Consider the following 23,729-nt stretch of genomic DNA (forward strand, 5'->3'; position numbering starts at 1 on the left):
GCCCTAATATATTCTTTTGTGAAAACCTTGCCGATTTCTGAGTAATCGGGATTATTTTTATGTCAGAATGTGGCTTCTTGCTAATTAAATTATGTTGTCATCGTCATCAGCTCAAATAAAACTAATCTTGATCACTTGACATCCTTAGCGAAGCGTCAGACTGCCCTCTAGTGCCAAATATACAACTTTACCCAGGCTCCACTTTATCATAAAGGTTTTACTTCCTGTAAATAAAAGATGGCGATGTAAACAGTTGGTTACTGTGAAAGTGTTTTAGGTGAATGCTTCCCTTGCCGGCATTTGATAACGTAGGTTCCATTTATTTGTAGGCTGAGATGTTTTTATACTCATCGCGGTCACAAAGCGTGCTTTTTATTCTTGCAAATGGGCGGTTCTACTGGAATTTAAAAACGAGAACGTGTAATCATTTTTTGCAACCTGCACAGGCCGTGAAAGATATAAATATTCTTGCTTGTCGTTCATTCCGTGCTACATTTTTCTAACACAAAGCGTGTCTTTTGTGATCGAGTGTGGTATTTTTAATTGATTCAGCTGCGTGCAAAATAAATACTATACGCCAGAATACAGAAACTATATTAAAAACGCGTTGAAAGTTTGTTATTTGTTGTTATTTATTGGTTGTTTTTTTTAATAAAATGTCCCTGAAACTATACGATTACATACTGGACCTGTATTCTCAGGTTGCAAGTAAATGCGGACGGTACTTTGCCACCTTCACTTCTTCAACGAATTGTTGCCTAAATATGTATGTTTTTATGTTAATTTACAATGGCAATAAATGGGAGAGTTAATTTGAATTAAACTGCACAGGAGTGTTTTTTTTTTTTTTTTTTATATATAAACCATGGCGTGTGGCAGACAGTGTTTATGTTTAGACTTGAATTTAGGCCTTTTTGGGTTTCAGATTAGGAATAATGGATGTACAAACAAGATTTGGGGTTAACCCTCTGTATTTCATAGCACTGCACTTGTAAACTCTGGGATTAGTCAGGTAACAGCCCTTAGTCATACTTTTGATGCAGAGTTGTGTGGTTTAACTCACAGTTACGTCTAGAATGACAAAAACTGCTATACAGTCTCATCCCAGCAGTAGGGATCGAAATAAGACTCAACAGCAATTTGATCAATTCCTGGTTTTCTTATGAGTTTAGTGAAACACACCTGAGTTTGTTAGGTATAGACTGTGGCTATTCAAGCGCGTAGTAAAACCTGGAATGGATGAGTTTTATTCCCATCCCTGCCGCAGAACCAGATGTTAATCAGAAACTGAATTCAACCCCAAATTGATTTTGTTTTTGTTTTTTAAAGTTCAAACTACTCCTGTATTATTGAAGCATTTATATTATTCTAGCATTTGATTTAATACTTCTTAGGACCCCTTGTAAATATAGTGTTTCCCAGAGACATCTTTCCTTTTTCTTGCTGCAGCTTCATCCCAGGTCCTGAAGTACCAACTTGAAGCCATGAGCAGCAGAAGGAAGCGGGCCCCTCCGGTCAAGGTGGATGAGGAGACAAAGAAGAAGCTCTGCTGGAATATGCACGAGGACTTAAAAAATGACAACGTTCCCGGTCCCAGCTCCTCGGCTGCACCTCTTACTGTTGAAGATGACAATACCTTAGAGGAAGGATGTTCCATTGCTGTGAAAGACAGAATCTCAAGCCCTCAGAGCTTCTTGGGGTTAACAGACCCTGGAGAGTCCTTATGCATTCCGTCTCCCAGCTCCATTCCAATCAATCTAAAGGTGCTGTCACCCTGTGAGCTAGGCCCTGTCTGGAAGGCCTTGATTGGTGAGTGTCGTCTTCATCCAAAGTCAGCCCATGTCTTTCCTGGTGGCATTCAGGACCTGAGTTTCACCCTTAGAATGACTAATGATCAGCTCATTGTGTGCACAGAAGAGTCTGATTTCAGCAGCAAAGACGTTTACTCTGTGGAATGTTCTCTGGACAGTACTGTGTTAGAAGACCTAATGTGGCTTAAGAAGAGAAGAGTTGTCCAGCTTTATCAAATACCAAACGAAGACAGTGATTTTTTAAAGGTATAATGCTATGATTACACTATGTAACACAATTTTTGTTCCTGGGTAGTAAGTGTTATTTCCTAATTGCTTATGCCTCAAAAGTATAGAAAATGGCTATTATTCCCCACAAACTTTGCTTTTGTGACCAGGACAGTGATATTTCAAAATATCACTATTTCCAATGGGAAAACGGGCAAATGTGTGTCTTTTCGTTCACATAAAGTCAGAAAAAAACAACATATGAATCCAAATTAACATGTATTTATACTAAAGTAATACAAAAATGACTACAAAAGATTTAGAAGTGAGTAGTTTTTACAGTAAATACAGTATAATCGTAAATCTCGAAAAACTACTCGCTTCTAAATCTTTTGTAGTCATTTTTGTATTACTTTAGTATAAATACATGTTAATTTGGATTCATATGTTGTTTTTTTCTGACTTTATGTGAACGAAAAGACACACATTTGCCCGTTTTTCCATTGGAAATAGTGATATTTTGAAATATCACTGTCCTGGTCACAAAAGCAAAGTTTGTGGGGAATAATAGCCATTTTCTATACTTTTGAGGCATAAGCATGGGAAATAACACTTACTACCCAGGAACAAATAAAAAAAAAAAAAAAAATAATTGTCACATGGTGTTATTTCTGCTGTTTTCATTATTTAACACCTAAGTAACTCAATGTGTCATTTTTGTGTAACAGGTACGTGTAAAATATGTGTTAGAGTTTGTGATGTGCCTTTTAAATCTTGATTTTTCAGGTGGGTATTTTCCTCTTGGAATCCGGACTAGGAAAACCAGAGTTTCTGAGTGAAAGAAGTGGAAGAATAAGAAAGGCCAATCAGCTGATCCAGAAACTAATGGAGCTCTTCTATGACTTTATAATTCCAGGTAAACTGCTACTACTAGTTAAAGAAAATGCATTGTATCTATGGTTACAAGACTTGAATGGGATGGTTACATTTTGAAACCGCTGGGCCAGTCTGACCTGATATTTAACCTGTTGGACCATTTGCATAACGGATGAATTGGTCATGTGTGGGACAGCATGCTTCAGCATGCATCATAATACAGGTGTTTCTTATTTTTTGTCTCAATGTTTGGTGGATGACGACATAATGTTGCAGAGTCCAATTTTTTTGTATCAACACATTGACTGCCTTTATTAAACAGAGCCTGGCTTTGTTTTTAGACTTACAAGAGGATGAAAAAGAAGAGTCAGATACTGACCTGGAGCGGCAGAACATTGAAGAGCTGTATGATTATGTGAGACGTGCCCATCAAAATGAAGCCCACAGCCCTCAGGAAGACATCCAACACCCAGCACTCATCCCTGTGCTGAGACCTTACCAGTGTGATGCTGTTAATTGGATGCTGAAAAGGGAGAACTACAGAAGCTCCCAAACACATGGTAGGTGTTGGGTACCCACAGGCAGTCATGTCTTGAACCAAAAGGTTCATGTTGAAAAACAAAAGTGGCCTATACAACATTGTCAAGACCTAAGAATTAACAGACACATTCCAAAGCACCCTCTGTGTACACCACAGAACAATAGCACCACCTGTTGGACACAGCAGGATTGGCATTTGTCCCACAAGTATACCTGCAATTTCTGCATTTCAGTGTCTGCTTCTTGTCACAGATTCCTTTAGGGACAGCCACCCTCTCAATGCGACGAGGAGGATCCAATAAACCAGCCCAGTTAAAAATCAGCAACTCCCTACACTGGAGATTTGAAATCCATGTGCAAATGAACAGAATTTGTTATTGAGAAATTGATTTTGTGTTTTGTTTTTTATAGAAAAATCACTGCATTTCCTGTGGCAAGAAGTTGCTACATTATGTGGAAAGACGCTCTACTATAACCCATATACAGGCTGGTAGGAAACAATCTTGTACAGAAATGTATTTATTGTATACTTTTTTCACTAGAATAACCACAGAGATGCATCTCCTCTGTATGGGATGAAAAGGTACAGCAGACAAATATTAATTCAAGTTACATTGCCTACTGAAATGTATCATTACAAGTAAAAATAAAAGCGTTTGCAAAATTATCAAAAGATTATTGATTAAGTTTATTTAAAGTTTTGTCTTTTTTTATTTGGGGACTGATTTATTTCTCTAAGTACGATCCCCCTCTAAAGCCAGCTTTTACATTGATTTATTAGTGATATTAACTTGGTAAAAGGGGGTTGTATTAGGAGTTAAATTAAGTAAATTGGCATTTAGATTCACTATTGTTTAGATCTTTACAATATGCATCTGCAAGGAGATTAAAACTACAAAAAAACTAAATAACATATTATGGCTGCTTTGATATTATCTATAAATGCTAATTTCTCAGACTTGTAATTTGTGTAGCTTACAATGATCTTTCTGTGACGCTGCGATTGTCTTCTTAAAATAACTGCTACCTACTGTTATGAGACTAGTAGCCATTATGCTGAATTCCCAAATCAGACCCAGTTATTCTTTGTTGTAGTTTGATACGTGAATTTCCTGTGGCTGGCACTGAATGGCCAGGAGGAATCCTGGCAGATGAGATGGGTCTGGGGAAAACTGTGGAAGTGCTGGCACTCATTCTTATCAATACATGGCAGGGTGTTGGAAAACATGGCCTAACGCTACCCGAGGTAAATCTTTAGCAGGATTTAAGTATTGTAGTAAACATAAAAGCTAGAGATGTTATTTACTTAATAAAATCAAGATAAACTCTCTCAGTATTGTTGCCATAAATATACTCTTTCATATTCATTATACACTGTACAGTTTTATAATGGCCAATATATATATTTTTTTGTTTAAAGGGAAGGTCAGTAAACTACTTTGTCCCACCTCCACCTACAGACGGAAAAAAGAAACAGCATTATAAGAAGTCTGACTTAAAGCCAAAAGAAAAAGTGGTCTACCCCAGTAAGTACTGACTTTCTGTAGTAGGTTGTGTGGTAGTGAATGTTGAAGTTGATATCAAGCAGCAGTAAATGACATTTTAACAGTGTTTCAGTGAATACTGTTACTATATTTTCCCTAACTTATTGATTTAAAGGGGTTAGAACTATTGAAAATAATGATGTAAGTTGCATTTCCATTCGCAAGGTAGATCTCACATTTTTTAAAGAAACACATGTTACAGATGTTATCTGGCAGCATACTAGATTACAGAAAGCTGTTGGTTTGCATTCCTTACAACAAGGGAAATTCATCCCTACCGTGACATGCCTTGATCCAGGAAACACTGACGGCAAGTGTAACAGACTACTTCAGATTTAAGACATGCATACTTTTTAGCCTAGTCTACATTTGCGTGCATGACAGGTAAGATTCATAAAGTTCTTTCATTAGTTATATATCACCTCATCTCAACACAGTTCATGTGCTATATTTACTCTGTATAGTAAGGCATCATATGAACTGCAGACTTTCTTTCGTTCTTTTCCCTAAACTTGGATTGTTTACAGAGTTTTACAATTCTGCTCAGGTGTTGCCAAATATAAGACGGCTAGCACTGAACCTTCGATTCAGCTTTATTTTGGAGTGGTAGCAGCAATCTATTAGGTGGTTTAAATGTTTTAACTGATGTATTGCTGAAGCAATCTACCTGAAAGTCAAGGAGGCATGAGCAGTGAGGTTGATGATGCCAGTTTTATTTTAATGGAAGACACGTGTTACCAACTGCTCAGGCATTTTTCACTCATCAGATGTCATATCTTTCCTTTTTCTTCTGACAGCAGAAAAAAAAAAAAAAAAAAAACAATCATCTTCCGGTGTTTTGTCTTGACAGCAAGGACAGACTTTTCTGTTTTAAAATCTATCCATTGTAATCTGATTGATGGCGCTGTTTTTCTCCAGTGTCCTTGATATCTGTCTCAAGCCTGTTAACTTCAGTATTTGTGACATGTATGTTTTTGAAGTTCAAATAAGCGAGGGATAGTACATAAAGAGATTTTCAAGTGTTTGCCCTGAATGTACTTTATTAATTGGTGTCCTTAAAATCAATCAACACCATCACATTTCTAATTTCTGTCAGGTGTGGCATTCACTGTAAGTTAAAGGGATGCTTTATGTGATCTACACATTTTCTTAATATTACATTTTTTATCTGTTAAATATCCTATTTTATGTGTTCTCTGTCATTCTCTTTTGTTGTTTCTACTTATGTAACAGGGCAGAGGCTGGGCGCGTACCGGTGTCCACGCACAACATTAGCAAGCGTCATAACCACTATTCAAATAAATTAGGCTTGTCTTCATTCATTCACTTCACCAGCATGGGACAGAATCCAAAACAGTAGTGTGTCACACAACGTTGTTACACTTAGATTATCGCTTAAGCACTGGGCCTGCTTAAAATACTTCTAAAAGCCGAAATGCTTTGAAAAATGAGTGTGAAGCTGTAATTTTTGTTCACGCTGTAACTGTTCATTTATATAGAGATTTCTTGTTTGCCACAGTTGCAGGGGCAGCATAAATGGCAGTGTTCTCCTGTTGACACTTGAAGGCATAATTTTGACAGTGTCAGCGAAAACGAGCAGTTCCTCAAAAAGAAGGCACTGCCATTTTGAATTGTTCTGTTTTTTGTACCTGCAGCTTTACGGGTGATGCTTCTCACTGCTATCAAGGAGATGAGGGTGGGGAAGGGGGCCTCAGTCAACGCTATCTTTGGGTACATCCGTGCCACTTACAGGTACGACCTTCAGAGAAACCGGCGCCTCATTAAAAAGACTTTGGAGAAGCTGGTCGCTGAAGAGCTGGTGGAGCAGGTGAAAGGCCGGGGGCTTGCCGGGTCGTTCAAGCTGGGAAAGAAGTATAAAGAGACCAAGAAACTCGGGACAGTTGCAAAACAGGTAGGCACAGTAGTTGTTCAGGTATTATTCAATATAAAAGATATACAATTCCATTCTTGACATTAATTCCATACATTTCTAATATGAACAGCAATAGCGTAATATTTTTTGTTCTGTATTTATTTATTTATTTTTTTGAAGTATTAAACATATTCTGTGATTGATTGTACACAATAGTGGTTTACCGGCATCAAATGCAATTTTACAGGATTCTCATCAGTTGAGACATTCTGATTAGTGTATATCAGCCTGTTAAGCATCTATGTTTTATATTTTCAGAAATCAAACCCTCCGGACAGTAAACCAGACTGTAGACTTAGGAGAGCCACAAGGAAACATGCAAGGGTGGAAAAAGATGTTCTGACTGATGCAGAAAACAAAGATGAACTGCTTCAAAGTGACCCAGAAAGCATAAAACCAATGAATCCTGGGCTAGAAGAACATAACTACTGTGGTCAGAGCAAAGACAGGGTTTCAAAAGACAGTACTTTGAGAGAGGGTGTCTGTGAACCACTAGATAAGACTGTGGACCAGACTGTGGTTAAGACCCAGGACAACTTATTAATAGAAGCCGATGACACACAGAGTCACTCAGCTCTGGATATGATAAACAACAAATGTGAATCCAAGGTAAAGCAAAATGAAGGCTGCCCAGAGATGCAAGAATCAGGTTCACACTGCAGCACCAATGCACCTTGTCCACAGTCCACAGCAGTTCTTCCTTTCAACATGTCTGTCTATCGGTTTGAATGTATCTGTGGAGAGCTTGGCCTGGTTGACTATAAAGCCAGAGTGCAGTGTCTGAACTGCTTCCTGTGGCAGCACGCGGAGTGCGTCAACTACAAGCAGGAGGACCTGGGGACCAAGCCTTTCTACTGCCCGCACTGCCTGGTTGCCATGACGCCAGTGCCCACAGGGGCTACGCTCATCATTTCACCCAGCTCTATCTGCCACCAGTGGGTAGATGAGATCAACAGGCATGTGAGGTCATCTTCACTTCGAGTGCTGGTAAGATTTCGGTTGTCTGTTTTTTTTTTAGTGAAGATTTTTTTAGTGAAGATTCTTTCTAAAGCCTCAAGGGCCAGTACATGAAAATGGTACATTTGATACGTGAGGCTCACGATTTTTGTGATCATCAAAAAGCCTCGGGCCTGCAAGTAGTCTGATATTGATGATTTATCCAATTTAACGGACACTTTTTAAGGAAAAGCCCACAAGGGTTCAGTAATAATTCAACTTTCAAGACTTTGATATTTAGTCTTGTGCTTTATCTTGGAGATAATTTTCAAACACTATTTAGAAAGCAGTTTTGAAGTATGTTAAGTGAGTTCTAGTTTCTTAATAGAATCCATTATTAAGAAGCCTCTACTATGGAGGTCCTTTTGTGTGGTGCCAGGGTCCACTTACGAATATTGATCTGGACAGCCTCAGACAAATCACCAGTGCAGCTTGCTTTGAAGTCCTTATTTTCCTGTCCGTCAATGAGGGAAGCTGTTCTTTGTCTTCTTGTAGGTTTACCAAGGAGTGAAGAAGCACGGCTTTATTCAGCCTCACAGTTTGGCTGAACAGGATGTGGTCATCACAACCTATGACGTCCTGCGCACCGAGCTGAACTACGTAGACATTCCTCACAGCAACAGTGAAGATGGCCGTCGCTTCCGAAATCAGAAGCGCTACATGGCCATCCCCAGCCCCCTGGTGGCGGTGGAGTGGTGGAGAGTCTGCCTGGATGAAGCACAGATGGTGGAGTGCCCCACTGCAAAGGTGATGGGCCTCTGTAATGAGCATCCCGTATTAGTCTTATCTAAGGATGACTTTAATTGAAAAACTGTAGCAGGGTAGTGTCAGAGGCTAGAAACTGCAGTTAAAGCATGTATGCACGCATTTATTTAACAAACACACAAAACACAAGAACAAATTAACGAGGCACAAGGGCCAAAATAAAAGGTTTAAACAAAACAATTCTAACGTCAGACTGGGCACCACAGACCAAGTTACTAAATCTTTACCAACACCACACATTGTGCACACCCACCAAACTCCCACACACAAAGGATTTATCCTTCCTTATATACCACGTGGCTGGGGCCTAGTTAATCATCATTTATTCAGCCACATGTATTCTGGCAAGGATGATTTTAACCCCCTCCCTGCCAACCCTATATTCACAACACATACATACACACACACTATTACTACAACAGGGCTTCTGCTGTGCCACAAAACCGTACACCGTAGCACACAGACATGCTTTGAAGACATCAAAATGTACCTTTTTCTACAACAGAAAAAAGAGAAAAGTACTTCATGTATTCATATATACAGCAGAACCTCATTTACCCACACCCCGTTCATCCGCGACTTAAATTATCCGTGGCTCCATGACGACTGTTATCTCTGAAATACAGCACTTTATTGCCAACATAGATTTAATGCCTGCGATCGATCCACACACACACACACACACACACAGACACAGACATAGATGCATGAGTCAGTCTAACCTGTGGAGTTAAATTAAAATTAATTTCTGTAAAATTAGTTCTCCTGGGGCAGTTACTTAGTGAAGCCCAGCAGGCATATTTTGCCTCACTGAAACAAAAGACTATGGTGGACTTTATCAAGGTTCAAAAGAACGACTTGCAGCAGTGAATTGTTTAAAAAAAGCTGTTACGCAATAAAAAAAAAAAAAAAAAAAACACTTCTGTTGGTAGGTATTTTGTTGAAATGTAAGACAAATTTAAATTGCACAGCAGGCTTGTTTATTTAGTTTGTTTATTTAGTTTTAAAGTTTTTTTAAAAAAAAAAAAATGAATAGAATAGTATTTTTTGTTTGAGCTCTGATGGGCTGAATAGCTTATTCCCATCATAAAATGTATTATGATCTTGTAGCTTGGTAGTATTTTAATTTTTTTTTTTTTGTAGTATATATGTTTGTTTTTTTTTAACAGAAAAGCCTAGGGAAACAGGGTTGGAGGTGTATCGCACTTTGAAAAGATTTTGCTAGAAGTATCATTGTCTAATGTATTGCATACATCTCCATTAAACGCTATTTTGGTTTGCATTACTAGTTTCTGTATGTTTTTCATGATAAATGCACTGTGTGTGTGTGTGTGTGTATGTATGTGTATATATATATATATATATATATATATATATATAATCTGATGGTGACAAACAAAAGTAATAAAAAGATCAAAGTGTTAAAAATAGTGCAGCTTTCCAGTTCAGGTATGAATGGCATGTGTGGCCTTCTCACAATGATTTCCATCACCTGTGCTTAACTCCAGAGTCACACAACCTGACCCAATAATTTTTTTCCAGGCCGCAGAAATGGCACTGAGGCTGAGAGCCATCAACCGTTGGTGTGTCAGCGGAACTCCGGTACAGCGAGGTTTAGAAGGTGAGCAATTCTAAAGCTCTGAGTTTTATCCAGGTTATATTTTTGTAATCCTTCAGGGGTATGATAACAGATATGGGATGCACAAGGATGTGTTATATATGATCTGTTACATTTTTTTGGTGACCTCATCCCCATAGGGATTAACTGCTTGTTTCCCGTAATAGTCATTGTCATGTTACTTAGGATTCTTTACATTACATTTCATACCCTTTGCCTCTAAAATGTATTGAATGCTGTAAAGTGTAGTTGTTTACAAGTAAGATAATCTTATAACCTAGACTACTGTCTGTGTTCCTCAGTAGTATAAACACTATTGTAGGTTGGTACGTATTTTGTACTTTGTGTTTGACAGCCCTGTATACCGTCTGTGGTGTCCTAATGATAAAAAATATCATGATCCTCTGCATTGTATCGGATCATGAGCTCTAAGCGTGGTGTTGCTCAATACACACTCTGGTGAGCTGTCTCTGCTCCTCAGATTTATATGGCCTGGTTCTGTTCCTCGGAGTCGACCCATATTGGGTGAAACATTGGTGGGAACAACTCCTGTATCGCCCATACCGTCGAGGAAATCCCCTTCTCCTCTATAGCCTGATTGCCAGGCTCATGTGGAGGTCCTCAAAGAAAGATGTTCTCGACCAGGTATGTGGCGTACATACAACCAAGTAAATATTCCAAAGAACAACATTAGAATTGACAAATAAGAATACTTTTGTAGAACGCATTTTCATTGGACGTTTAGAAGCCCTTGCCATAATTAGTCATCTGTTTTTTGTTAGCAGTCCCTAACCGTCCTTTGAAGAGCAGTCGCTTTATAACTTTATGCCTCTAAAATTCATTTGACCCTTAAAAGTTTGCTCCCTCCTCTGTGCTGTCTCAGACGCTGGCTCTCTATTCTTCCACCGATCTTCAAGGTATATGCCTCCCTGGTACCAACCCTGACTGAGGGCAAGTGTACTGTTAAAAAAAAAAAAAAAAAAGTGTATCTACATTATAAATATAGCAAAGAATGTGCTTGCCTTACAGCACTGACTGGATAAGATTAGTGTACAAGTACAGTACATTTAGAGTTAGTGGATCTCTTTCTAGTGTGCTGGAGACTGGTGGGGATGGTAAAGATTTCAATTAAACATTGAAGTGAAAACAACTAGCAGACCAGAAAGTGACCAAATAAAAATATAAATAAACAATGTGTTCATAAATATAGAAGGGCTGACGATGTTGACAATTTTCTTAAGCAGCTTCCACTTGACTGCCATTAGCTTCAGTGCAAATTTACTAGGGACTGAAATTTAATTCCACATGGTCAGTAATTAGTTATAGGCTGGATAACTGACCTGTTCTCTTTAGATCCAGATTCCCCCTCAAACGGAAGAGATACACTGGCTCCACTTCTCTCCAGTGGAAGGTCACTTCTACCATCGCCAGCACGAAGTCTGCTCCCAGGATGCTCTTGTGAAGCTGAGGAAGATTTCTGACTGGAACCTGAAGCTCGGCAGTCTGGACAGAAGAACCGTCAACTCCATCCTGTACCCCCTGCTCAGGGTGAGGCAGGCCTGCTGCCACCCACAGGCTGTGCGGGGAGAGTTTCTGCCTTTTCAGAAGAGGTGGGCAGTGGTGTTGGACTGATCTATACCCCATCAGTGGCAGGTGTTTTAGGTCATAATTCCGTCAATTTCTGGGCAGCTGCTCAGGTGTTAAACTTGTATTTCCGCTCCTTTATACTGTGGTAATCTTTTGTGTTAGTTTATTGATACAGCTTATGTTAGTGATTCTACTGTGTCTGATTTGTTATTTTGATTGACTTACTTCATGATAGCTGTAACTTATTACCATAGCACTGTTCCCGAGTGAGTGCACACTCGGTGACTATGGCTGTGCATGAAACTCAGGTCGTAGTTATTGCCAAAGAACTATGGTAGATTTATGCGCTTGGTTTTGAATCATGATTTTTGATACGATGTTCATCACGTTGTCTTTGAATTCTGCAGCACCATGACAATGGAGGAGCTGCTGTTGTCCCTGCAGAAGAAATGCAGAGTGGAGTGTGAGGAGGCACATCGCCAGCTTGTATGCGCTTTCAATGGGCTGGCTGGGGTCCATATAATCAGAGGTAAGAGCACATGTCTTTAAGTATATTACTTTATTTATAACAGACAGCAAGGACATTGTGGAGGCTCCTGTACGTATGTCACATTTACACTTGCTGTGGATATTTTTTAGCAGGTTAACGTGTTCGTGATCCACCATAACTTAGTGCTGCATTCGTTCTGGACTTTACAAATCAAGTGGTATGTTCATAACCACTTTCCCACGTGTTATGAGTGGACAGTTGCAGAAATGATTGCAAATACTATGGTTCAACTTAGTTGCAGACGATAGCTGCAAAAAGATATGGGGTGTTTGTAAGCTCATATCAACACCTGCTAAATCCAGCAACGGCTCTGTGTGCTGTGTCTCCACAGAGCAGGAGACCAACCCTGAAGATATGAAAGATTTACACCACCATGTCTGTTGATTTGTCTTTGTTCTTTGGGGGGGGGGGGGGGGGGGGGGGGGGGGGAATATCCTGACCTCTTCATGCAACAGCAAGAAAACAGAGTGCTGGTAGTAGCTGACTTTGATGTATATTGATACATTATATAAGACACGTCTGTTAAGTTGTTCTGAAAAATAGATCATTTATCTTTTGGAGGTGAACATGCTTTGGCAGCGGAGCGGTACAGGGAAGTACTGCGGTCCTCAGAGGAGCACAAAGACAAACTCAAAACTGATTCTCTACAGGTAAGACAAATACCATTTGAAGCATTTATTTCCACTTTAATAAGAATGTACTGCAACAGTAACCATACCAGTAATCCATAAATAAGTTATATAAGTCCTGAAAGCATGGAAGTAGTCATGTTTGCATGCTCACTTTATTGGTTTTAGATGTACAGAGCTTTGAAATGGTCTACAGGAAAAGTGATATATAAAAATCGATTGATTATTATCTGTTAAATACATTAAAAAAATATATTTTTAACTGATTTTTTTTTTTTTCTTTTTTATAGCGGCTGCATGCTACACATAACCTAATGGAACTGCTGAAAGCACACCGTTCTGAGATTCCCCCAACCCTTCGAGATGATCTGCTGAAAGTAGAGGTAAGAATGGAGCGGTGCTAGCACATGCCAAGGTAATATCTTGTGTTAGTTGACAGTCCAGGATCTAATCAAGTGGTGTGTCAAGTAGCATGTTAATTAAACTAAGACAGATGTTTCTATTAAAGTGTATTTTCACTATCACTGTCAGGAAGTGCTGGCTGGGGCTTTGTAGGATTGCAGGATCACTGTTCCCCTACATACAGAGAGTGAGGACCGTGCTATTGCAGTTCTAGCTCTGGTGATATTTTACATCTAAGAACTATCCTGTATCAATATATACGCCTCTACGTGCGTACGTATCCGTTAGTCTAATCTTTTTCCTTGCATTGTATGCAGGCAGAGCAGCTCAAACAGCACTACATGACCAAATCCAACTCTGAAGTTGCAGAAGCACAACAGGCCCTGCAGCCAGTCCTTCAGAACATCAAAGAGCTCAAACGCAAGGTAAGACTCTCAGTGGCTAGTGTAGCTTCAAGAGTAGATTCAAATGTTATTAGCTTTTGCTGTTTTACAATATGTTTTCCATACAGCTTTATCATGTTTGCAATCATTCCAAGTGATACTGGGTGCTGTGGCACCAATATTGACTTCTCATTAAGCATATCGTATATATATATATATATATAATATATATATATATATATATATATTGACAGAGAGTAGCTTGGGCTGGCACAGTTCAAAGGTCACTCTGCCATATGATTGGACTGTAACGAGAAAGTCTGTTAGACCTGGCAAGCTCAAAGCAAGTTCAAAGCCAGGTAAGGCAGATTTAGAGAGAAATGATAATAAGTTAATATTGTAGCAACAAAACCTAGAGCCACTCAGAATGATAACAAACATCAGATAATAGTAAGGGAAAATAAGGAAAAAACTGTTCAAATGACATTTGAAGATACTCGTTTAGTACAGTAATCTGTCGCATATCCGACTGCAGTGGGACCAGAGTAAGGGCTATGTAAAAAGTTGGATGAATGAGCCCTGTTTTAAATACAGTTAGACACAGCTGTAACAATTACTATATTCACACAATTATTGTTTTGAGATTCAGTTTTTATTAGGGAGTTTCCCTAAATCGCTTGTTTAGTAATATACAGGGTATCAATGCATGTGACAGGGTAGCAGTCTGCCGTGTGGCTGTGTGCGTTCACTGCTGAGTGACAGGCAGGAGATTGAGACGGAGGTTGAAGTTGATACACACTGCAGACGAACAGGATTTATTTACATATCAACACACTGAACAGCTCACATGACACTACCAGCAATGGCAGCGCACATAGCACATACAACACAGTGTACAAAAACTTTGGTAGGATCTACAATATCTGAACTTATCTTTCCTGTTCAATAATAAATTAACATTTCTGAAGAGGGTGATCATGGTGGATAAATGGTTAGGGTGGATGTCTGACGGGCGGATACGCAACAGATTAATGTACCTGATTGATCTGGCAGATCAGCATGGCAGTCATCAACACTAAGTCTAAATACATACATCCAGCTGCAAGGTAGGGGCAGCTTACCTTGGTGATGGTGGTGGAGTAGTAATGTAATGTCCCATAGCATTAAAATAAAAAAAAAGACTGAAAAAAAACACATTTCTGTAGTTATCCAGTATTGTTACTCTTGTCTCATTTGGAGCAACAGTAAATTAGTTTGCCTAATATGTCATGTGTGCATTCTGCTCACATTTGATCTTTTTATTTATTTATTTATTTATGTATGTATTTATTGCAAACCTTTAGAGGTACTTAACCCCACTTGCCCTGACATTAAAGATTAAAAAGCAGAACAACTCGGTAAATTTTGCTCAGTGGGCACACTAACTGTTTTTCCCATTGACGTAATTATCATATGCTGTTCCATCAGCAGTCTTGTACAACTGTCTGTTCAAGCAGGGAAAGTGGCACCTTGTTCATGATACAGTTTCATTTAGTACTAAATAAAGCCCTTTTTATAAATTAAACTAATGTACTTTACATGAAGAGTCTTCTGAACTGGGTCTATGTAATGGCTTGGCACAAAGCAAAATGACACATTTTCTTGCTGTCTAGATTCACTCAGGATCTCCCTGGTGGTTGGAGGTAATTCAGCGAGCAATCCAGTATGCGATTGATGATGACTTGGTTCTTCGTATTCAGAATGAGTTGATCAGTAACTACAAACAGCAAGCCAGTAAACTTTCCATGGCTGACAAGTACGTTTGTGCAGTTACATCACTTTGCTATTCTGTTTGAACCCTCTGTAGCACATCTTAATCTCTACATGTTACAGCTCTTTCCCTTGTACTACCACATTGTAGAGCAAGAAGCAGTTGACTGTATTAGGCAAAAGGGAAAGCCATTATGTTCTTAGTAATTGTCTTGCATATACCTATTTTTTTTTTACTCCTGGTGCTTGTATTTTAGTGTTAGAGCCAGACTGAGACAACCAGATACTGTATTTACTTTGTCTGATTCAAACTAGTTTCCATCCAAGGGGAATACCAATGACCAAAGTTGGACGTGGACAGTTTAATCTTGTTTCTGTGTCAGACACCACAGCATGTGCCTGTCGTACCATTTATTTCACCAACTTTAAATAATGCAGTTATAATGTACAGTCTTGGCGGAGTCTAAAATATTAAATAAGCAGTACATGTTGATGGTTCTGTGATGGATGTTGCTGTCAGGTTCCGTGACTGCAGAGGGCTGCAGTATTTGCTGAGCACACAGATGGAGCACTTGATGAAATCCCAAAAAAACGTGCAAGCTGCTGTCAAGAAACTGGAGGGTCCTCCCTCTAAGAAAGTCATTGAGGAAGCCACCATTTGCCACCTTCGCCCTGTGAGGCTTCCCCTCAACAAGTACGTAAGAAAATCACAGCTAGAGTAGTAATCAAATAATATCAGTTCAATGTATACTTTCCCACTGAATTCCATTTAACAATACTTAAATGAGTGATGCAGGCCAATATGCATACATATCTCTTTCATGCTAATATGATTTTAACTAAGTATATACCTGGTGGACAAATGTTGTAATTGCAATTAAATGAATCGGATTTGTTTTATACCTCTATATTCCATGCAGTGCAACCCTTTTCCCAAATCTAACCTTGATTGTTTGTTTTTTATTGTCAAGTATTGCCAATTAATGAATGTGGCTTGAGGAAGACGTCCCACCAAGCTACTGTTTAAAATATGCACCCTAGTGCTCCAAATAAATCACATATACAACTATAAGTGACATAACATATTGCTGTACAATCATACTTTAGCTAGGTTATCAGTGAAGTGTCTGAGAATGTTCTTTCAACTGTTACTCCACCTCAGCTGTTGTATCTTTACCCAGCGGGAAGACCGTTGTAAAAGGGGACCTGTTACTTAGAGACAAAGTGATATTTAAAACCAAACCCCAGCTTTTAAAATGCTCTTTGTACGAAAGAGCCATGCCCTTGTGAAGGGCATGCTTAGCAGCGTACCCGAACCAATGTGGAATGTTTTTTTTTTTTTCTTTCTGTTGAGCGGTACTGAACTCTACACCCATGTGCGTCTTTCTCTCCAGCTGTGTGTTTTGTAAAGCTGATGAACTCTTCACAGATTATGAATCCAAGCTCTTTGCCCACACGTAAGTACGTTTCATATGTTGATTATTCCTCTAGTTCTCATTAGTTTTACAAAGAAGATTTCACTAAAAGCACAGTACACAGAGTAAAAAACATTTTTTATGGCGTTTTTAGTGTTAAAGGGCAGACGGCCATCTTTGAGGAGATGATAGAAGATGAAGAAGGCCTCGTTGATGACCGTCTGCCTACAACAAGCCGTGGGCTTTGGGCAGCGAGCGAGATGGAGCGAGTAATGAAGGCCATCTTGTCTTTTGCCAAAGCCCGGCGGATGGATGCTGCCCTCATTGAGGATGGGAACACATTTATGGAGCTGTTTGAGAGCCGGAAGAAGGAATACAAGGTATTAGAAGGGTACAAGTGGAATCTTCAGCCATTGACTATGCCTTAGGATTCCAAATATGAATATCTGTGCTGTTTTGTACTCCAGAAAGAGAATTCCTTTAGTATTAGTATACCCTTTTATTGTTGCGTGATAGACTGCCCTTCCCCCCCCCCCCCATGCGCAGTTGCTTCATGAATACTGGATGGTGCTGCGGGATCATGTCTCTGCAATCGACGAGTTGGGCATGGCAACAGAACGCCTGCGTGTGCGCCACCCGGATGAACCCAAGCCCAAAGTGTTGCACATCATTGAACCACACGAGGTAAAGGCAAGGCTATCTGTGCGGGTGGCCTGCTGAACTTTTATCTGTGATCTATGTGCATCAATATTATTGACTATTTTCTCATTTATAGTACCAAACCTGACATTCAGATTGTTCAGTGTGCTTAGATTCTTATTTCAATAGTCTTAATTGCATATAGTGGGTTTCAAAATGAGAGACTCACTGTGAAAATGTAATTTTTTTTTTCCTCCAAAAAATAATGGGAAAATATTTTTTAAATATAGCTGTAAATACAGAACACACACACAGATGCATTTCCCAGTATAAAAACTGTTTTATTCATTTTTTTTTCCTTTTTAAAGGTGGAGCAAAACAGGATGAAATTATTAAATGATGAAGTGGTTGCAAAATCCCAGTTACAAAAGAAACTTGGGCAACTTTTGTACCTCACAAACTTAGAGAAAGTAAGAACCTAGTCTTCTTAACTGTATCTTTCAATTGTTATGGTTTCCATGTTGCATATGTTTGTAAAATTTTAGTTTCATTGGTGATTTATTATTTACTCTCCTGCCAAGAGTATGGTATACAGAAGTGGTGTATCATCTTAATACAATCTTAAGACGTACAAATTCTCTCTGGTTTGTATCTAGAAATATAATTGTTAAGCTGCAATAGTACATTATAAATGCTTCGGTATGTTTTGTAGTCTCAGGATAAATCAAGTGGAGAGCAGAATCCAGAACCCTGCCCTATCTGTGCACGGCAGCTGGGGAAACAGGTAAGGATCTGAGAAGGACAAACCTCTCCACTGTACATCAACAGGCACATAGTGTCGGGCAGGCTAATACAGGATTTACGGCAGGGAAGGCTAACGAGTAAGCAATTATCAACATTTTTTTCATTCTGTGGCCCCACTGCACCCAGGAATGGGCCATTGTCAGACTTCGTTTCCACTAACAACTGACCTGCATCTGTAAGCAGTATTATTCATATGAAACAGGTATAAATCTGATATAGTTTAGTTCATATCGTTTAATATGCATCGCAATGCAGATCTAGAGTTCAAAATGTAGCTGCTGTCCACCAGTTTGTGAGGAAAATGTTTTCTTTTTCCACAGTGGGCAGTTTTAACATGCGGGCACTGCTTTTGTAATGAGTGCATAGCTATCATTGTGCAGCAGTACAGCATTGGGACCCGCAGGAGGGCAATCAAGTGTGCCATCTGCAGACAGACCACCTCCCATAAAGAAATCTCCTACGTGTTCACAGCTGAGACTGCAAACCAGGATGAGGAGATCCCTGTCAAGGTAACCAAAACCGTAATGTGACCAGTTATTATGAGACCAGGTTGTGTGCTTGTAGATGTCCATGCCAGTTTTGTCCTATTGTTGGTTCTAAACGTATTCTATTGTTACTATTGCCCACTGCTAGTTTATATCATTGTCTTCTGTAGGGTAGCCATTCTACCAAAGTGGAAGCTGTGGTACGAGCCTTGAAGAAGATCCAGTTGAAGAATCCGGACGCTAAAGCTTTAGTCTTCTCAACGGTACATTGTATTTATAGCTAAATAGTGTGTGTAGGCAGTTCTTGATTTTCTCAAGTAGATGTTTAAACAATACATTTGTTACTGTATTTAGGTCATTAAAAAAAAAGAGTGATTGTGTTCTGTTTTTAATGTGAGTTTAGACCACCAAGTTTCATTTAAGAACTCAAGAAGTTAAGGCTAGTATATTAGACAGCACCTAGCCTAGTGTATTTTCTGTTCTGATGAATGGGTTGAGAATTAGTCGTGGCTCACTCTGGTCAGGTTTTGGTGGGGACCAGCAGGGAGAAATGTTAAATATGTCAAATTCAATAAATAATTAGATCAATTATGTTAATTGAGAGCTTAAGTTGGAATGAAAACCAGACGACCCTGTGGCCCTCGAGGACTGGAGTTTGACACCCAGCTAAGCTGTCAGTGAATCTTAGGGACTTAGAAACCCCAGAGAACATTCATTACTAGTTACGAAATGTCTTGAACAGCACTACAGTTAGGCTTGTGAAATCAGGTAAGTGATTCTGTTATTTGATTGATTCATGATCTTTATAAAGACCTACTTGTTTAGCACCATACTTTCTATACTGTTTTATTCAGTGTTTTTTAATGATGGAAATTATTTCAATAATTTGTATTGTACTTTATTTAATTTTAATCATCTTGCCTATACATTTTTTTTTAGCATTTGGCTTTGCATTTTGCATATAAAAATGACAGATAAGCATGTATTTATGTATACATACATGCATGCATGTTATATATGAATGTATGGTTTGTTTGTGTATTCATTCTAGTGGCAAGGTGTTCTGGATATCATTGCAAAAGCTCTTTATGACAACAGCATGGAGTTTTCTCAGATAAACGGAATTCATAAATTTCAGGTGGGTAAGATTATATTTCTTTATGAGAACCTTGCTGCACTTGTATTCAGTGGCGCTGGAACAATTTTTAAAGTGGGGGTGCTGAAAGCCATTGAACAAAACTGAAACCCTTGTATATGATGGAAGGCATGTGGTGCTGCCGCACCCCTAGTTCCAGCACCCTTGCTTGTATTTCAAATGAGTCTGGTTGGCTGGAAAGTTTTTTATTGCCACATTATACAAAGTCAGCCAGCACTAGCCACAGCAGTACTCAACACCAATACAACCTCAGTCTAACTGTGTTTAATAATAAAGGACACCTGTATTCCAGCAGTAGAATATTTGCTGTGTAATCTCGACAAAGTGTGTAAACCACTGATGTACTTTTCTTTCAGGAGAACCTGTCCTCGTTTAAGTACGATGCCAAGATCAACATATTACTGCTTCCTCTACACACTGGCTCGAATGGATTGAATATAATTGAAGCTACGCATGTTCTTCTGGTAGAGCCCATACTGAACCCAGCCCATGAGCTGCAGGCCATTGGCAGAGTGCATCGCATAGGACAGACAAAGTAACTGTCTTTAATAAAATAAACTTGAAAAAAAAAAAAAAATCTTATTTTAATGCTAATTTGGTTACTGCCTTTTTTTCTTGGCATGTTAAGAAAGCACTTGGAAAATTGGTTTATTGCATATCCAAACTAAACAATACAGCAGCGCATCGCCTCCTATTTCACATTGTACTACCACACACTTGTTCATGTTCAGTACAACAATTGTGAACCCTAGCCAGCTAACAGCATACAGCAACACTGGTTTGTCTTTGTCTCTGAATATTGTGTCTACCCCACACTCATTATTATTTCAACACTCTTAGGCCTATTGCATGTGCTTAATCTTTTGTCAATAGAGGGGGCGGGTTCACATCAATCCTTAGTATGGCAAATGATAATTGACTGGGGTGCTCTGTTTCATTTAAAGTGTACCTACATGTTGTTATGCTAGGATAATTAACTGTTATGGTTGCCAGTGCTGTCTGTTGCATAGTTCTTTGCTTGGCAGCCATTAAGCCAAACAGAATCCACATGACAAAACATTGACAACCATAAAAGGTTGTGCACATTTTATTGAATATGATATGAAGCAAGGAGCGTGCAGTAGCACTTACCTAAATGCTTCTCAGTACATGTTGACTCTGTTGACACAACTAATAATAGTAATAACAATATATAAATTATACTACAGAACGCTTAGTAGCGCTGGGAGTTATGTTGAGCTTTGGGTGGTGGCCCTCATAAATACCTAAGGGAATCTGATTTTCTATTTCCAATCTGCATAGTGGTCAACACTGTCAGTTGCATTTTGCTTTGAACCTTTGAGTCTCTATTACTGGTTTTCCCTTTTGCGATGAGTTTATGAGCCAGATTGGCTAGATAATGAGTCCCTGTTGTGTTTTGTTTTGTTTTTTGTTTTTTTATCCCAGCACATAGAAACATGCATTTTTTTTTTTTTTTTCTATAATGAATGAAAAGCACAATCCGGTATCAAATGCTCTTGTACTGCTGTTAAGGGCAACTGCACTTTTAGTATTTTTACTTAATTTTTTTTTCCCATTTACTTTTATTTTGAAATGTGTGTTTGTCTAGCTGCGTTATTGGAAAAGGATGGCTATGTTTCTGGAATAGGGTTTTATTGTCTCCTCATTATCATTTTAAACAGCTCCTGTTAACTTTTTTTTCAGGCCCACTGTTGTTCAGAGGTTTCTAATAAAATCAACCATAGAAGAAAGAATGCAGACCATGTTGAAAACAGCAGAAAGAAGGTAAGCCCACCCCTGTCCTTGGAAAAGGCTGAGCCCTATACTGTAGATTCTCTGTGAATGATAATACAACTATAAATTAAACTGACCTTATCATTGCTGGTGTATGTGGACTGAACACAGACATTTTATCTGAGGTTTGTTTAGATAGTAACTTTATTCCCTTTGATTTTTCTAGCCATGGCACCGCCTCCATGAAGCACTCTGAGGTGTCTGTGCTGACAGTAGCAGACCTGGCAGATCTGTTCACAGAGGACACTGAAGCTCTGGAATGATACCTGGCAGAGAGAATAATAATAATAGTAAAGCAGTAGCAACAGTATAAGAAGGATAATGTTAACAGACATCACCTGTACAGGCCTGATTGTTTAAAGATATATTTTACCAGCAAAAGTAATGCACCGAGTATAGGGTACAGTTTGGTAATGTTTTGTTACTTGAGGAATTCTTGATCGCACTGAAATAATTCACAGGACAGTCTAGACAGTATATCCCTCACAGATCACTACAGAGTTAGGATTTTTGATTGAAATTTTAAAAATATCACTTTTTTAAAAAAAAAAAAAACAGTATCTTAACTAAAAGCAATAGCCACTGTCAAAGTGTCAGGCTGTGTCTTGTAGGTAGTACAGCACCAAGCACAGCTTACAGGGTGTTTTTAGATCTTTCCAGCAGTCAGTAAATAAGGGCCAAGCTCCTAAACACAAGGCAGGTGCCAGGTAGTGAAGAAATTTGAACAGGACTTTGTTGCATTTGGTCCATGAGTATCAGGAAACCAATGTAATCTAGACGACATAGTTATGTAATTACAATCTTGAGGGCCATCTGGAAAAGAGAAATCCCAAAATAGAAGTGCAGTACACATCCTTATTGGAATGTATTAGCATAGCGATTAGTGTAGAGCTCGCACTCAGAATGTCAATTACAAAGCATTCTAAATGTTTAAACCGCAACAGTTTCTATATAGACAGATTAAGCGTGTTAATGTCAGGTTTATGTAGTTTTCATTTCGATTTACTGTTATAATATGTATAGAAATGCTCAGTGGCTACCTCTAATCAAGTTGAGGGTATACTTTTTCTTGCACTCTTTGTATGACAGACCCTAACAAAGTAAACAGTACACTAGAAATACATTCGCAAGTTGATTAGAGGTAGTCATCGAACAATTCTAACTAGGGGTCTACTTAAATCGCGGTAAATGTACATATTTTTCACGGGTAGGTTGCGGAATAAAATTATGATTTTGCGGGCATTTCACGGACCTGTTAAAACATTAAGTGAACTTACATAGACAGTAATTCAGAACACTATAAATCCTAAAACAGAGTGCTGTCATTTGTTAAAGGCAAGCAAGCAGCACCCCCCTGCCTTTGACTTGCCCATACATTGAGATTGCGCGTTCTGCATCCACTGAATTGGTGTTAAGGCAAAGCTTTGCCAAGTTATACAGATGTGGAACTCGATCAGAAACAGACCCAAAACTCGGTTACCCAAGGGCATCTGGCATACTTTAATAAAGGCTATGTATGCAGCATGTTCGTTGACGTGTTATTTGTCCCATCGACCCATCCAAAACGTGGTTATTCTGGTCTAAAATTTCAACTGCGAAAAAGTAAGCAGCAGGTTGAGATGGGGTGGCTGTGCTAGATCGTTTTAGTACTGATTTAACTTGCAGACAGGAATACTTTTTTGTCTGTGCTGACTTTCCAATTTGGTTTCTGAAAGCTGTTTATTATTTTACGTTCTGTTCAACTGCCTCTGTAGCAGCTTTTGTTTAATGTGTGATTCTGAAGCAAAATAGCGATCGATCATATTTTCTCCAAAGACACATTAAGATATGCAAAACAATTACTTCA

The 23,729-nt window shown here is 38.9% G+C and overlaps 1 protein-coding gene across 1 annotated transcript; it reads left to right on the forward strand.

The window, feature by feature from the left end:
- The first annotated feature begins 226 nt into the window (after positions 1–226).
- On the forward strand, positions 227–23,249 carry shprh (SNF2 histone linker PHD RING helicase). The gene is made up of 30 exons (XM_041252370.1): positions 227–308; positions 1,450–2,057; positions 2,805–2,934; positions 3,236–3,454; positions 3,846–3,924; positions 4,530–4,680; positions 4,855–4,960; positions 6,634–6,890; positions 7,170–7,898; positions 8,403–8,654; positions 10,215–10,293; positions 10,772–10,935; positions 11,644–11,900; positions 12,285–12,406; positions 12,989–13,077; positions 13,347–13,439; positions 13,776–13,883; positions 15,494–15,636; positions 16,111–16,284; positions 16,985–17,047; positions 17,160–17,385; positions 17,552–17,689; positions 18,013–18,114; positions 18,357–18,428; positions 18,769–18,957; positions 19,104–19,196; positions 19,985–20,071; positions 20,446–20,624; positions 21,794–21,874; positions 22,050–23,249. The coding sequence occupies exons 2-30, from the start codon at positions 1,485–1,487 to the stop codon at positions 22,144–22,146; spliced, it is 5,052 nt and encodes a 1,683-aa protein (XP_041108304.1). The 5' UTR covers positions 227–308; positions 1,450–1,484; the 3' UTR covers positions 22,147–23,249.
- The last annotated feature ends 480 nt before the right edge of the window (positions 23,250–23,729 follow it).

The sequence above is a fragment of the Polyodon spathula genome, chromosome 6 (assembly GCF_017654505.1).
Source record: "Polyodon spathula isolate WHYD16114869_AA chromosome 6, ASM1765450v1, whole genome shotgun sequence".
Taxonomy (NCBI): Eukaryota; Metazoa; Chordata; class Actinopteri; order Acipenseriformes; family Polyodontidae; genus Polyodon; species Polyodon spathula.

What these genes read in the sequence shown, in the direction of transcription:
- shprh (XM_041252370.1), top strand. Translation starts at nt 1,485, where the DNA reads ATGAGCAGCAGAAGGAAGCGGGCCCCTCCGGTCAAGGTGGATGAGGAG. An exon ending in TGGAGTGCCCCACTGCAAAG is followed by an intron (nt 8,655 to 10,214) that starts GTGATGGGCCTC and finishes ATTTTTTTCCAG; the next exon opens with GCCGCAGAAATGGCACTGAG. An exon ending in ACCTCACAAACTTAGAGAAA is followed by an intron (nt 18,115 to 18,356) that starts GTAAGAACCTAG and finishes TATGTTTTGTAG; the next exon opens with TCTCAGGATAAATCAAGTGG.